General features: G+C 49.5%; 1 protein-coding gene across 5 annotated transcripts in view; it reads right to left on the bottom strand.

Annotated features, from left to right (window-relative positions):
* LARGE1 (LARGE xylosyl- and glucuronyltransferase 1) overlaps positions 1 to 8190 on the bottom strand; it is a 539997-nt gene extending 531807 nt beyond the window's left edge. Inside the window, exon 1 of one of the 5 annotated variants that reach the window (XM_070506993.1) lies at positions 7797 to 8190. In XM_070506993.1, the coding sequence (XP_070363094.1) occupies positions 7797 to 7990 (194 nt within the window). In that variant the 5' untranslated portion in view covers positions 7991 to 8190. Of the gene's footprint in view, positions 1 to 5252; positions 5665 to 7796 lie in introns of those variants that run through there. The other 4 variants (XM_070506995.1, XM_044780870.2, XM_044780862.2 and 1 more) reach the window with 4 other exon arrangements.
* Between the last annotated feature and the right edge of the window lie 6028 nt (positions 8191 to 14218).

The raw sequence follows: 14218 nt of genomic DNA, 5'->3' as shown, positions 1-14218 counted from the left end.
CTTTTCTTCCAAACGGCCCCCACTCCATACTCACCCCCAGCTCCCCTACAAGGTAGAGAGGCCCAAGGGAAGGGTTCCCCTTTCCAAGTTCAAGTCCAGGCACTGCAAAATTCTGAAGCGTCAACTCAGCTTTGATTGACTTAACTTGGAAACAAAATTTTCAGCATTGCTTTTTATCACAAAGCACTGAATTCTAAGTAGTAGCCACAGAATAGGGTAACATGCCAGAGCCAACAGGTTTCCACAACACGTAAAGTTAGCAGGCAAGTCAAGCTGCTGATACGTGAACGACCTTATGTATCAGAGAGGTTCTAATGCAGTCTGTATTACACAGAATCTACGGCCAACGCAGCACAGACTCTGTGATTCTCCTCTTCAGCATTACATACTTACATGTTTTATATTTCAAGGGAGAGTACACCTTTGAACCAGTCAGGCCCCTTCCCATTTCAGAGCTAAAATGCCAGAAAACTCTAAGCAGGCTGAGCTTTGCCACTAACCAGCTTAAGCAAGCCCTTTCCCTCTGGGCCTCTAAATTCCCGGCTACGAGACAAAGAACTCATTTATATAGAGAGACAGGCCTACAGCCCAGAGAGGTCAAGAAGTATTCTAATGTCACACAGCAAGTTAGCATCAGATGATACAACACCAGAACCAGATCTCCTAATTTTACTTAAACCACCCTGCCTCCCACTCAACACACGAAAGGATGATAGAGACAAACACACACACACACACACACACACACACACACACACACGGGCTTCTTTCACCTCCACTGTCCTGGCTCCTGTTTCTGAAAACCTAAATATACTTGGCCCTGGAGATTCTGCCGCAACAGTGATTTTCCATTCTCTCTAATCTCCTCTGGCAGCTACACTGTTGCTTTTCTTCCACACTATGCAGTTTCCTCATCTCACGAAACAGACATACACGGAACACATGCATGCGCACACACCCATCCTCAATATTATAAAACTTTTCCTGTGCCAAAGGCAAAGAAAGTTTAGGCCAGAACTGAAATGATCTGAATATTCAAATACAAGAACCCTGTTCAAGTGTTAAACACGACCGTAACTCCACCCAGAAGCACATCTGAGAAAACGGAATCTGTTCTCACAGAGAAGGAGACCCCCCCATACTCTATCATTTGTCAGGAACATTGTCATTTCTCCCCCTGCTGCATAATCACATAATGAAATCTCCAGATGTAATTCACGTACACAAAAGGCTAAACTTAAAAAGGGACACTTCCTTTTATTTGCATTGCTAATAGCTTTTTAAAGAACAGGCGAAATGTTATATGTACAAGGATAAAGAATTTCTTTTTCAGTTTTCATAACAAGGTGGGATAATCAACCAGCACTCCTCGATCTTATCCAGGAACCATTCTTGCTACCTGAGTACACAGAGCCTGATGCAAGGGTACAGTCCTCAGCATGGAATCCTAGCAAAGTATCTCCCTTCTACCTCTGAGCCTTCCTCTTCCAGGACATCCCATCTTCCAGGCATACAAACTACTGACCGTTCTCCATACACACTACAGACTTTAAGGTTTCCGTTCTATTCTTTCTGTCTGGGATTCCCTTCCCTTCTACAAACCTGGCAATCTCAAGATCATCCCTTTAACAAACCAGTATGATAGGACTTGGGGCATCGTAATGGCTGGAGGTCTGCCTTCCCTGAAAGACTGTAAACTGAATGTGGAAGCTCCGTGGCCTCCACGCAGAGCATCGCACCTGCCACATAAGAGATGTTCAATTATTATTTGTTGAATTAAAAGGAGAAAAGTCTCCTAAAATACCTTTAGTTGAGTCTTAACTTTACTGGCTGCTGCCCACGGCTCTCCAAATGTCAACGGGGTCTGAATACTCCTTGACGTCAAAGATCCAAGAGGAGCAGCAAAGCCTCATCCACACTAGTAGACCCTTTGAGATGGCTGTATCGCCAAAGGGGTCAAGGGCAGGCTACCTGAGCTCTCACTGCCCTGGGTCTTACACCGCTGATCCCATGTGCTCCCTACCCTCTGAGAAACTCTGGCTCCAAAGACACCTTCACCTGAGTCACAGACCCCAAGGAAGGCCAGTACTTCTTGCCCCAACTCTACCTCTGCCGTCTGGCTTCCCTGAAATCCACCAACATTATTCATGCCTTAGGACCACAGTACATATCTTCTCCAGGACTGGTTTTCACTAGCTGATGCTCAATAGCAAATTTAATAGTATTGTCCTGTTCCAATCTCTTATCCCTTGGCTATACTGTGCCTATGAGAAACAATTTATAAAGCGTTAATAGTAGAAATAAAGCTTAATGCTGACCATTTTCCCTAGACCACAACAACTGCTCCCCTCAAACTACCTGAATATGCACTATACATCTGGGAAAAGGGTCACAAAGGCGGTCTGCCCGACCCCAGAGCTCAGGGAAATGTAATAACTCGTGCAGGTTCACAGGTTCCAAAGACAGAGTCTTATTGTAGATGCTGACCTGGGCGTTTTAGAATCCAGGAAGACCTACATCTTGGCAATATCTGCCCATTGCTGTGCCAGTCTTTGAACTGGGCCGTCTCTTCTTGGACTCTGCTTCCACCTTTCCTGTCTGCCCACCTCTGGAGTCAGCCTTGACAAGACTCGGCCATGTGGGTAAGGGAGGCCTGAGCATGGGGCTTTGTTCTTCAGGGCAACAGAATTATCTTCCAGTGCTGCTGGAAGAAACCTAGATAGGAATGATTTAACACTGTTACAAAAAGGAAAGAGAATCTGAGATCAAAGGGCAACTACACTGTCAAGTGTTAGGTTACATCTGTATAAATATAAGGTACGTACTTTTAAGGGGATCAGAGTGAGAAAATTTAAGGGAGTTGATTCTTGACTGCATCTAGCATGGAGATAGCATGATTTTATGAAGACTGCAGGGGATGTGCCGTCCAAAAACCAAAAACAAGAGTTTTGATTACGAGCCTTTAGGGAACTCACAGTTAGCATGGTCTGATGCCCAAAGGATGGAGTTTGCAGGAGGTTCTGTCTGCCAAAAATATATAGCGCTCATATACTTAGAGATTATAACTAAGTCTTTCCAGAGTCTCACATAATACTTTGCAGTTAACCTATTCTGAGTTGTCCAAATGACACTTTAGATGTGAGCAGGCCCACTGCTTAAGCATTCAGAATCCACTCAATAGGGCGAGCACGCCTTGGGTACCAAAAAGTGAGGTTCACGAACCCGAAAGATAAACCACAGCCTTTTGTAACATGGGTCCTTGTGTTTTCTTCACCGGTGGTGGAATAGAAAACTAGTCCCCCCTAGTGTCCTACCACTGTAGGTGGCTGAAGGATGGAGACACTCCTGCATCCCTCACCAACTTTAAAGCACAGCTCAGGAACCCAGAACCAAAGGAAACCTTCGCATCCTTCCCAAGACATGGAAGCACTCCCAGGACCTACGATGAGACGAAAAGACCGTTCATTTCATCTCCAAGGCCCTACTAGTTATGGTGTCAGAGGCAAAGGAATCTGTATCATCTCACACCAAAAAGTTAACCCACGACCCAGCATACTTCATTAAGTGAAGGATGAGGGCCCACCCTTGTTAGCAACTTCTGCCCATTCCAGAGTGATCCGTTCTTTTCTTTAAAAACCTCTCTATCCGACAAGTGGGATATGTTTTCTTTCCTTGACACTCTAGAAAACCCACTAGGATCTAAACCCTGATAACTTTCGCCTCTCTGTTCCAGTCAGTTTTCTTCCTGGTATGGAATTAACACGGCCAGGCTCGATAAATGTGTGTTCTCCTCAAGCAATTTTCACCAAATAAAATACTCTTGAAAAATAAAGTACACTAAGAGATGTGTGAAACCTTAAAGCCAGTTTTTGGTTTTTTTTAATCCCCAGCGAGGACACATGCCCGTGAGTAATTCATTCATGTCACCCGTTTGTGAGAGATGAGAAGAGAAACCACCGCTTGTTCCTTTCCTAATTTAGAATCTCCCCTTAAGTCTATCAAAGCTGACTCTTCAGGTGGGAAGACAGGAGAGGTGAGGAGAAAAATTAACCTGAGGTGACTGCCTCCACAGAGTGAATAGGCACGTTGGGTTCCCATCTGTGTCAGACAGGGACCGGGTCTGCATTTAGTGGAGGTGATGGCCCCACCTGCCTCCCTTCCCCCAGCCCCCATGAAGGAAGCAGGAGCCTGAGCTTTCTCTCGGGTCACTTACATAAGACCCTGTAAAACTTCCTGTGACATTCACAGAAAATGTAAGCTGCTATTTTGCTCCCTCAGGAGATCATTTTAATGGACTGAGTGACAAAATTCACGGATTCGGAATTCAGCAGAAACCTGCTCAACCGAGGTACATCAACTCAGGGACGAAAAAATCCATCCCCATTAAACAGGGTCACCCGGGGGATGGATTCAACGCAGGAGAGACGATCTGTTCCCTCTGAAGTGACCCACTTAAAATCAGACTGTCCCAGGGAAAGCTCATACGTTTAATAAATTTCAAACAGGCAAGGACGGGCTGGTAGGACCGAGGTTGCTTAACAAGAAAATTTAAAAGACAGTAATAAGACAATGAACAAAATAACTTAAGGATGCACAGACTTTGGAGTCTGTCACTCCACCCTTCAGAAACAGTGACATTCACAAGAATGTCTGGCTCGCTATACACTGATCACTCATCACAAGCAGCTTTGTCTAAAAAGACTGACACTCTGGTTGGGTTTCCTCTCTGCTGATATCGCTGCCACCCAAGCACTGGGTCCTGGAGAGGGACTCGCAAGCTGTGGATGCTCACCCTCCAATCAGCCTCGCCTCTCTGCCACAAGCAAAGAAAAGTTCTTCACAGCATCACACCAGGAAAGGCAGGTGGGGATCCCAAGACGGGCAGTGGCAAACATAGCAGGTCCCCCAAAGCACAGGTGCTCACAGATAACAAGCTGCGGGAGGAGGGGTGCGGGCACAGCCCCTCCTGTTGTTAATGGGAAACTCCTCCTTGCTCGCTCCCTGTTAGCACCTATGTGCCTAGGCGCGGGACAGGCCCTGGGACGGGTCTGGGGACATCAGAGGCTCAGAGACTTCCACCTCCAGCCTCTCCAGGGCTCCTGGCCCAGGCAGCAGAGAGTGTGCCCTTACTCCCTCCCTCTCCGCAAGCGTCCCGAGTACAGGGGGTACCAGCTACAGGTTCGGAGAACTTGTCCAGTGCCGCTCACCAGGGCGCCCCCGCGGCTGCTCTCTCTCAGCCCCGGGGCTCTTACCTGGGCCGTGACCGCCGCCAGGCAGAGGGAGACCGCGGGAGAGCTGGGTGGCGCGGCGGCGCCGCCGCCTACGAAGCGCAGGGGGTCCGGGTCCCAGCAGGCGCTGCCCTAGTCCAAGCGGCGGTGCCAAGCGCAGACTTCGGGGCGGCCCTCGGCTCCAAATGCTGCGGGGAGGGTGCGGGCCGCCCAAGCTGAGCACTGTCCCTTCTTCCTCTCCCTCCGGAGCCGCTGCCTGGAGCGGCTCCGTGCCCCAAGGACTCTTCCGAGCCCGGGGCGCCCCGCATGGGCAGGGGCCTGGGTCCGCCTCGGGTTGGGTGCGCGGAGGAGGCGCTGGGGAGAGACGCGGGGCGGCCGCCGAGGCCGGCTCCACCTCCCGCGCTCCCCGCCGCTTCGCCCCTTCAGGGCAGGGCCTGCCCGCACCCGGCCCGGCGAGGCGAGCGCGGCCGCGCCCCCAGCTTCGGGCGCCGGGGCTCCCGCGCGGCGGCGGGGCAATCAGTCCGGCCGGGCCGGGCGCGGAGCGCGGCGGCGGGGGGGCCGCAGCCGGCCGCGGCGCCCCCTCCCTCCGGGCCTGCACCGCCCGCCCGCGGCTCCGCGGGAAGGAGGCGCTGGAGAGGGCCTCGCCCCGGCCTGGGGCGCGGGGCCGGGGGCGCGGGGCCGGGGGAGGCGCCCCGGGAAGGTCACCGGAGCGGAGGCGGGGCGCAGCGCGGTGGGTGCGGGGAGCCGAAGCGGGCGGCCCCGCTGCCGCCGGGAGCGCTCGCCGGCCTCGGCCGCCGCCGCCTCCAAGGCGCGCCGGCTTCCCCGAGCGCCCGGCGCTCGGAGCTGGGCGGCCGCTGCAGCCGCCGCCGGCAGCCAGGCGCCAGTGGCCGGAGCCGGCGCGCGATCCCCGCCTCCCGCGTGCGGCCAGGCGGGGGCCACGGCGTGGCGGCCGGCGTGGGGGCGAGCGGGCGGACGCTGGGGTCCGGGATCCGGGCTGGCCCCGCCGCCGCGTGCCCAGATTGCCGGGCTCGTTCAGCAGCTGCAGTGACTGTGTGTCTGTGTCATGTCTGTGCAGCTGGGGGGGACCGCGAGCCGGGCCGGGCTTCGAGCCGGGGCGGGGCCAGCGCCCGCCTCGCGCCCGCCCCCACCCCGTGACGGCGCGGCCGGCCAATGGCAGGCGCCGCAGCCGCGCGGACCGAGAGGCCGCCCCCACCCGGGCTCCGCCCCCCAGCGAGGCTCCTCCCTTGTACTTCTTCGGCTCGCTCGCACGCAGGCGGAAGCAACACCCGGAGCCGGGATCGCGGCCCGGGTCGGGATGAAAGGGTGCAAGCTGGGAGCTCCCCGCCCTGCTCCCCCCACCCGGGCCGCTCCCGGCCGCCTCGGGCTTGGCGAGCCTCGCGGAGAGAGGGGGAGGGGAAGCGGGACGAGTCCGCAGCTGCCGCCCTAGAGACGCTTGCAGGCTCGCAGGCCCGTGCTGCCTGTCTACTCCCACTTGTACGAAACAGCCGTCGTGGAAGTAGGAAGTTTCCCCGCCTCCACCTTCCACTGGGGTCGCCGCTCCTCTCAAAGGTGGGCAGGGTATGGGGCGGCCTGAGGCTGCGAGGAGCCACGTTGAAGGGCTTTGAAAGCAGCATTTTGGGGTCTGTATCTAAGAATTCGGTCCAAGGCTCCCTATTCTTTCGGGGAAACTGCATTTCTTTGGCCCCCCCCCAACACATACACCGTGCACCCACACACGCCCCCTCCCCGTTCCAATTTCATTCTTGCTCTTTCCTTCCTGGCACAAGAACCCCGCGCGCAACATCCCATTGAATGGACTTCCAGCCTTCTAGTCCTAAAGGCGAGAGTAGGGCGCCGAGAGTCCTCTCTAGCTGCGGAAGGAGTGGGTGCAATTGGTTGAGCAAAGCGGGCGGGGGCGTGAGAGTGGATGGAAGGAGGAAGCCTGGAGAGAAAACCCAGAGGAGAAAGCAGAGAGACAGGAGAGAAAGGACGCAGAGGGATGGACAACTCTCACGGGGAGACCGGAGCTACGGCGCGCGATCCAGCTCCCGGGTTTTTCCTCAGCTCGGTCCCAGGGCTTCTGGGGTCCCCTTCCCCCCGGGTCCCCACCTCTCCCCAGCCGGGAGGGCCACCGGCTCTCTGCGTCGCCTCCGCACGCCCCTCTGAGCCCTGGGACTCAGATGCAGCAGTGGGAAGACCACCCTAGCTCTTGGAAGGGGCAAGGGAAGGATGGAAAAACAGAGATAAAGTGCAAGGGTGGGGAGGGGAGGAGGGGGGTGCCTAAGGAAAGGACGCCGCACTCTGGCTGCCGCGCTGACCGCACTCCCCAAAGGTCAGGCCGGGGGCCCACGGGATTAGGCGGTTCGGCCCCTCGCTCCTCTCCGGACCTGGCTCCAGCCTAGGTAACCCCACTCTCGCCCTTAGATCGACCCGGCCTTAGCCGGGACCCTTCCCCCATCCACTCCCTTCCCTCCAGCTCTTTAAGCAACGACAACCCCCCCACCCCCCGCCCCGCGCGCGCCCCTTCCACCATCCCCGGCTCTTCCCCGGCTCTGGAGCGCTGTTTACCTAATCTCAGTGGCAGACCGAGCCGAGGAGAATGCGAAAAGAAGGTAGCGGTTGCACAGCAGCGTCCCCGGCGAAAAAGTAAAAACGTTTGCCTTGGAGCTTCGGGATAAGTTAACCGCGAGCCTGGGGTCCTGCTGTCTGTCTCTGCGGGCACGAGTCTCGCTCCGCACGTTTACAGGGATGGGAGATCGCATCTGGTTTTGATGCCATTACCGGGTCAGAGAAGAAAATTATATGATAAAATATCATCTAATATCCTAGAGACCATTAAAGTGTCAAAGTTGAATGCCAAGCCTTTTAGCTCGAATGCTGCTCCGCTCTTCCTCTGACGTTTAGCTCTGTTCTACAACGCGCTGAAAACAAGGGGATCATTTTTATTTTTTGCGGGCGGACTGTCCTTCCTTCCTACTCCCTTCCTACTCTCTTCCTCCTCTCCTACCCCAGCCTCCTCCCCAGAACAGGGTAAAGTTAAGACAAGAATTTGGGCTTTCTTTTTATTCATGGCTTTGCTTCCCTTCATCAGTGGTTTAAAGTGCATTATTACAATATATTAGCATATTAATAAGGGTAACGTGACTGAGGAAGGGAAGGAAGACCTGAAATTTACAAGCAAAGGAGAAATAATGGAATAACATCAGAAATTAAAAGATAAGCATGTGGATAAGAAACGTCTCCTTTATAATTACCCAAGTGTAGTGCATTCTCTAGATTGGATTTTAGAAAGAAAAATATGACCGTAGTGGGGAAGCGAGCAATAGTCACTCTAGTCAGTAAGGTACATTGAAGACATTTCATTATTAGGAGATTTCACAAAAATTACCTGTATCAGTCGATAAGCACCTGAAATGTGTAAAAGCTTAGCTCCACCAATTCAGTGTTGCAGTGTGTTAAAGTCAGTGGCATATCTAATGCTCTAAACGATAGGAATGTTGTCAGACTGAAATATTCCAAAACTGAGCCCTTCTATTAGTTAATATCATGTCAAGCCCCACCCAAGCCCCATATTTAAAGAATTCCTTTGCCCCGTCAGTGGGATGGATGTACATATATGGAAAACCTAAGGTAAGATGTACTTACCTATGAATTATAGCCCTTTGACACAAACCAGGATATAAATGTCTTAAAAGGATTTCAGTTATGACATAATATAGTATGAGGAATGCAGAATAAAATATGTAAGGTGATATATCTGTTATTTCTAAAGAATCTGCACTGCTTTTGCTAAGAACTGAGAAGTGAAAAAATATTGAGCTCTCTAACCCAACTGTTATCTATTTATCTCCACACAGTTATTGCACCTGTCACAGGAGAGCTGGAGAAAGGTCTTTTTTTTTTTTTTAATCAGGGTCAAGGAGACCTCATCCTAAGAAACCTGTCTTAAAATAGCCGCTAGGGGGCCCTAAAGGCATCTCAAAGAGGAAGCCAGAAAAGCTGCTCTCACCTCAGCTTTTCCCTGTTTGATTTTCTGTATACCTCTTGGAACTGGAATCTAAAAACAAGTTAAGAGAGCATGGTGCAAAGTCTGGAAGCAAATCTAGCTGTATGTTTTAAGAGACCAGAGTCCCATTTTGACTCGTGAATCAAGAATTTAGTTTCCCCACTCTCGTCTCGCCTCCAAAAAAATAACGAAAAAGGAATATTTCACTCATCCAGATGAAGGTGGCCTGATCCTCTTACCATCTTAAAGTCAACCAGGTTGTTTTCGCTATTCCGAAGAGAATCTGCTTCCTAAGGTTTGAGGGCTGTCTTCTGAATGTTTGAAACATTGTTCAAGTGCTAGGTAGCAAGATGAATGCATTCTCACAGGGGTGATATGAAAGATATGTGACAACCTAGACAGCAGGGCACCCACCAGCCAACTTATGGGAAGTCAAGCCAGCCTTAGGGATGCTAGCACCAGAGCAGAGTCCTGGAGACCCCTGGTAGGCCAAGTATTAATTCTTTTTTGCTGGGTTCTAGTGAAAATGGTGGTGGGAGGAAGGGACGGGTCCTGGGGGAGGGCAGTGACAGCTGGGTGGTTAGGCAAGCTGTAGCTGGAGTGGTGGAGGGGGAGGGGAGCTTACTGCAGGGGATGGTTAACCAGCCTGCATGGAAGGATTCTAATATTTTAACAAGTAATGTTGTATTTGTCAAAACAACTGAATATCAGGCCTGATCAGCCATAGTTACCCCCAATTTTTTGTGGACTTCGATATCTAGCAATCAGATTTTCAGAGCTTCCAAACCCTTAGCAGTCACATAATATCTTTCCCACATCTTGCCAGTAAATAAGGTTAAGATGCCCTTTACGAGGGCCAAGAATCAAACAGCACTCAGGTGGCACAGATTTAGAGAAGCCTAAATATCCTTCAACCAATGCTGGAGAAATATCTGCAAAGGAAGCTCTATCTAGACACATTTCGAGTGAAAATTTAAGCAGCGGGCTTGAAACATTCCTCTGTCATTCAGGCCGATAATCAAAAGGCGTCCCCGAGCGAAACAAAATGCCTCCGTCAGGGCTTAGCACGGAAGAAACCACTTGCTAGCTGAAGAATTAAAGAATGTTGCAAAAGCCACCAAATTAACACTAATGGAAGTGTGATTTGAACATGATTTAACTAAAAACAAAGCAAGTCGAGAATTGAGACGTGAGTCGGGGAATAGGGATAAAGGCTTTCTTGGTGGAATGAAAAATAGTTATGTTCCCATCATCGTGTTCATTAGGCAGGCAAGATACAGGTATTCTCAAAATAGCATTATTAACTTCCGGAAGACTTGCCACTGCAAACCTCAGAGCCAGCTAATTAGAACAAATTTGGCTCTAGATGGAGAATCCCATTGTCTTTAGGAGAGAGGGTTTATTCACTCACTGACTGTGAGAGTCCATCAGAGTAAAACCTTGTCAGGTATATAGCTCCCTGACCACCTTATGATGAAATGCTGAGCTGGGGACCCAAAGGCCCTCTGGAGACAGGAAGGAAAAATCAGTGCTGACGAGGTCAATGTAAGAGTCAAAGCCAGTTTTATTCCTGAGGCCCTGGCCCTCGTGAAGAAAAGGCGACCTCAACCTAGTGGACCCCAGGACCCTCAAAACAAAAATGAAAAAATATTCAAACATTGGTAAAAGCATCAAAGTCCTGAAATAAAAGATGATGGCATATGCTTTTTGGAGATTTTAGGCAAAAACACCCTGTTTAAATGGCAGCTATGGTTGCGTGAGTATATTTTATCAGTTCCTGCTTTTTTCTCCCTCTCTATCTAAGAGACCCACAGTACAGGACATCTCAAACCTTGGTGTGCATACAGATCATCCGAGAATTTGTTAAAATGCAGATACTGATTCAGTAGGCCTGGGGTGGAGCCCAAGATTCTGCTTTTCTAACAGATTCCTATCCATGGACCACACAGCAGCCAGGATGTAGAGAACATTTCTCGGTAGTCAACAACATCCTACCCTCCCTTTCCTCTTCCTAAGAGTATGGTGGTAGTAGGGCTCCCCCAAAAGTAAGCCCTGAGGCAAAGCCTTGGGGGCAAGCTTATTTGGAAGGCGATTCTAGGAAGCACAGTGGGGATGTGAGGAAATGAAATAGCAAAGGGAGGAGGCTAATAAGGGATGAATTAACAAGTGGTCAGTGAGTGCTCAGTTCTGATGAGGACCCTTTGAGAGACTATGAATGGCATCATCCAAAAAGACTGTGTGATGGAAATGTTATATATGCGTGCTGTCCAATATGGTAGCCACTAGCCACGTGGAACTATTGTGTACTTGAAATGAGCCTAGTGTGACTTAGGAACTGAATTTTTTGTTTTATCTAATGTTGACTGACTTAAATGGAAATAGCCACACATGGCTACTGTATTGGACAGTGCAGGTGTAGGACTTAATTCAGAACTGTCCAACTAAGGGTCAGGAAACCCAGAGGAGTGTTTATCCACCAAATCTCTCTATTCATTGAGCGTTGTTCCTGGGATTGGTCGGTTCCCAGCATTTCTACCATGCTCCCGTGGCCGGAGAATACCCACAGCAGAGAGTTACAGGTATTTCAGATAGGGAACCTTGAGTGTGTATGGAAACTGTCCATCAAAGGTGGAGGTGATCCCCACCGTGGGTCTAGGGGATATGAGCAAGGCACTGAGCAGCATTTGCTAAAAGAATCCAGATTTTATTTTGAAGCTGACCTATCCCCAGTTCCAGGAGAAGACCTTGTGTAGCCTAAGCTAATCAATGCACTCCATATCTGTGACCACCATCATTGGTGCAAGACCGAGTACAGTACCTTGGCTGGTTCAATAAAAGTGACACTCAGGACTGTGGACCATGTGCTCTGTGGATATGAAGCTTAGTACTTCTATAGCCATTTTGCTGCCACAAAGGAAAAACTGACACTGACAATAGTAGAGCACAGAGAGGCAGAAAATCCAATCTGTATCAGTTAGGATGGCTTTGAGCTGCAAGTAACAGAATACCCAGTTAATAGGACCTTAAATAATAATCTTGCATAATGAGAAATCTCAAGGTAGGCAAGTCCAGGTTTGGTGCAGCAGCTCGATGGTTTCATCACAGACCCAAGATCTTTCTGTCCACTCTGCATCTCTGTCATCCTCTGTATATTGGCTTTCATGTATTGCCTCATGGTCACAAAATGGCTGTGGTAGCTCCAAACATCATATTCTCAAACCAGCATCCAAAACAGAAAGAAAAAGGCAGGCAGAAAGTGTTTTCTCTTTACTAGATTTCCCCCCCAGGCTAGTCATGATTCACCTCTGGAGATAGAACATTGTTGGGTTTTGTTAGCAAAGAAAAAGGAAAGGAAGTAGCTCTTGGGTACAAACTAATAGTACCTGCTCTAGGACCCTTGGTGATGCCATTGAGTAGGACCAACCCTAAAATTTATCCTAACTCTGAATTCTTCATTTACATGAGCCAACAAATCCACCCATTTTAAGTTTTAGTTGGAGTTTCTCTTACTTGCATCCAAAAACCTCCTAACAATATAGACAAAAAGACCTACTGCTCAAAGACTCTGACTCAGCAATTCTCTTCCTCCCTATTCCCAGATGCAGTGACAGCTGCTCCTGGAGTGATACAAGGAGCTCCCTCTCCTCCAGAGTGTGAAATTCGGTGTGGAAATTATTTGCTATTTTATGCTTGGTGTGAACAGAGACCCAGATGCCCCATGAGCATCAACCTGCGGTTCCCACTCTCCACCTAGTACCCATCACACATGATTGGTCTGCCCAACTACAACTTCCCTTTGACTGAAGATCTATTGGACATTCCAGTCCCCTGCTGAGTCTGAGTCAAATTCTGAGACCCAGCCTCCTTGGTTGGTCCTTTACCATCCTTACCCCTACCCCATAGTTTCTGCCAGTATTTCTATCCTGGGGGCTGGATCCTGCCTTCAGAATCTTTGTTGTGACCTTTGTAAATCTACATTCTGGCAAGAGCCTGCCTTGAGAATTGCTGATGACTCAAAGTTCCTGTAACAGCTCCTTTTTCTATCATGGCAGTTGGACCTTTGGCTTTTATTTCTGCATGTCTGGACTTGAGTATGCGTTGGTCACAGAATGAGGAGATTTGGATTGATGACCTCTGTGTGGATGGGGAAAGTCATTGTGTCCCACTCAAACTCCCAAACCCAGGCCTTAAATGCGGCTCCTCTCTCAGGAGATTAGGACATGCCTGGAAGCCAGGGAAGTGCAGTTTCTGGCAGCGTTTTACCCAGTTCTGCTAGAAAGTCAGGGATTTCTCATCTTAAATAATATTTTTCAAAATTGCTTACTTAAGAAGATAAAAAATGTAACCTGAGTGTTAAGACTCCTGTGGCCTGTGGTTTAGTAGGCAGCCACTATTCACACATTACTACCGTGCTGTGCATTTGATGGAGTGGGAATAGCGGGGAAGGTGGACTGAAGGAAATATGGATGTGGTTCCTACACTTGACAATCTCGAAATCCAATTCAGGAGACAAAGCATTTACCTTGAAGAGTTAAATGACTGCAAAAATTAGATAAATACAAAGAGTTGTCATTGAGCATTCTTGAAAGATGCGATAAAGACAAGCAGTGCTATGAATCTGGAAGAGAAATATTACCATGGTTCATATAGTCTTTGGAAGACTTCTAAAAGCAGAAGGTTCTTGAGGGACTTTGAAGATTTGGCAAGATTTGACCATATGTAAAGGGAAGGAGTTTTAAGCTGTGAGAAACAACAAAGATGTAACACAGAAGGTGTGATTGGTTATGGTGACACATTTATTTAAGGGATCAGAGACTGGAAGGCTAAGTTGAGTCTAGAATGGTTTGACAAATAGTATCTGAATTCCTACTGTGTGTCAGTCACTATGCTTACCATTGAGGATTTTAATAAAAATAATGACAATTCTTACTCTTTTAGTGGCTTGCAGTCAAATGGATAGAGAAAGAAAAAAAACATTAAAAGG

Source organism: Equus asinus, chromosome 4 (assembly GCF_041296235.1).
Source record: "Equus asinus isolate D_3611 breed Donkey chromosome 4, EquAss-T2T_v2, whole genome shotgun sequence".
Classification (NCBI taxonomy): domain Eukaryota; kingdom Metazoa; phylum Chordata; class Mammalia; order Perissodactyla; family Equidae; genus Equus; species Equus asinus.
Note: the sequence above shows the minus strand (reverse complement) of the source record. Positions and strands in the feature narration are given on the sequence as shown.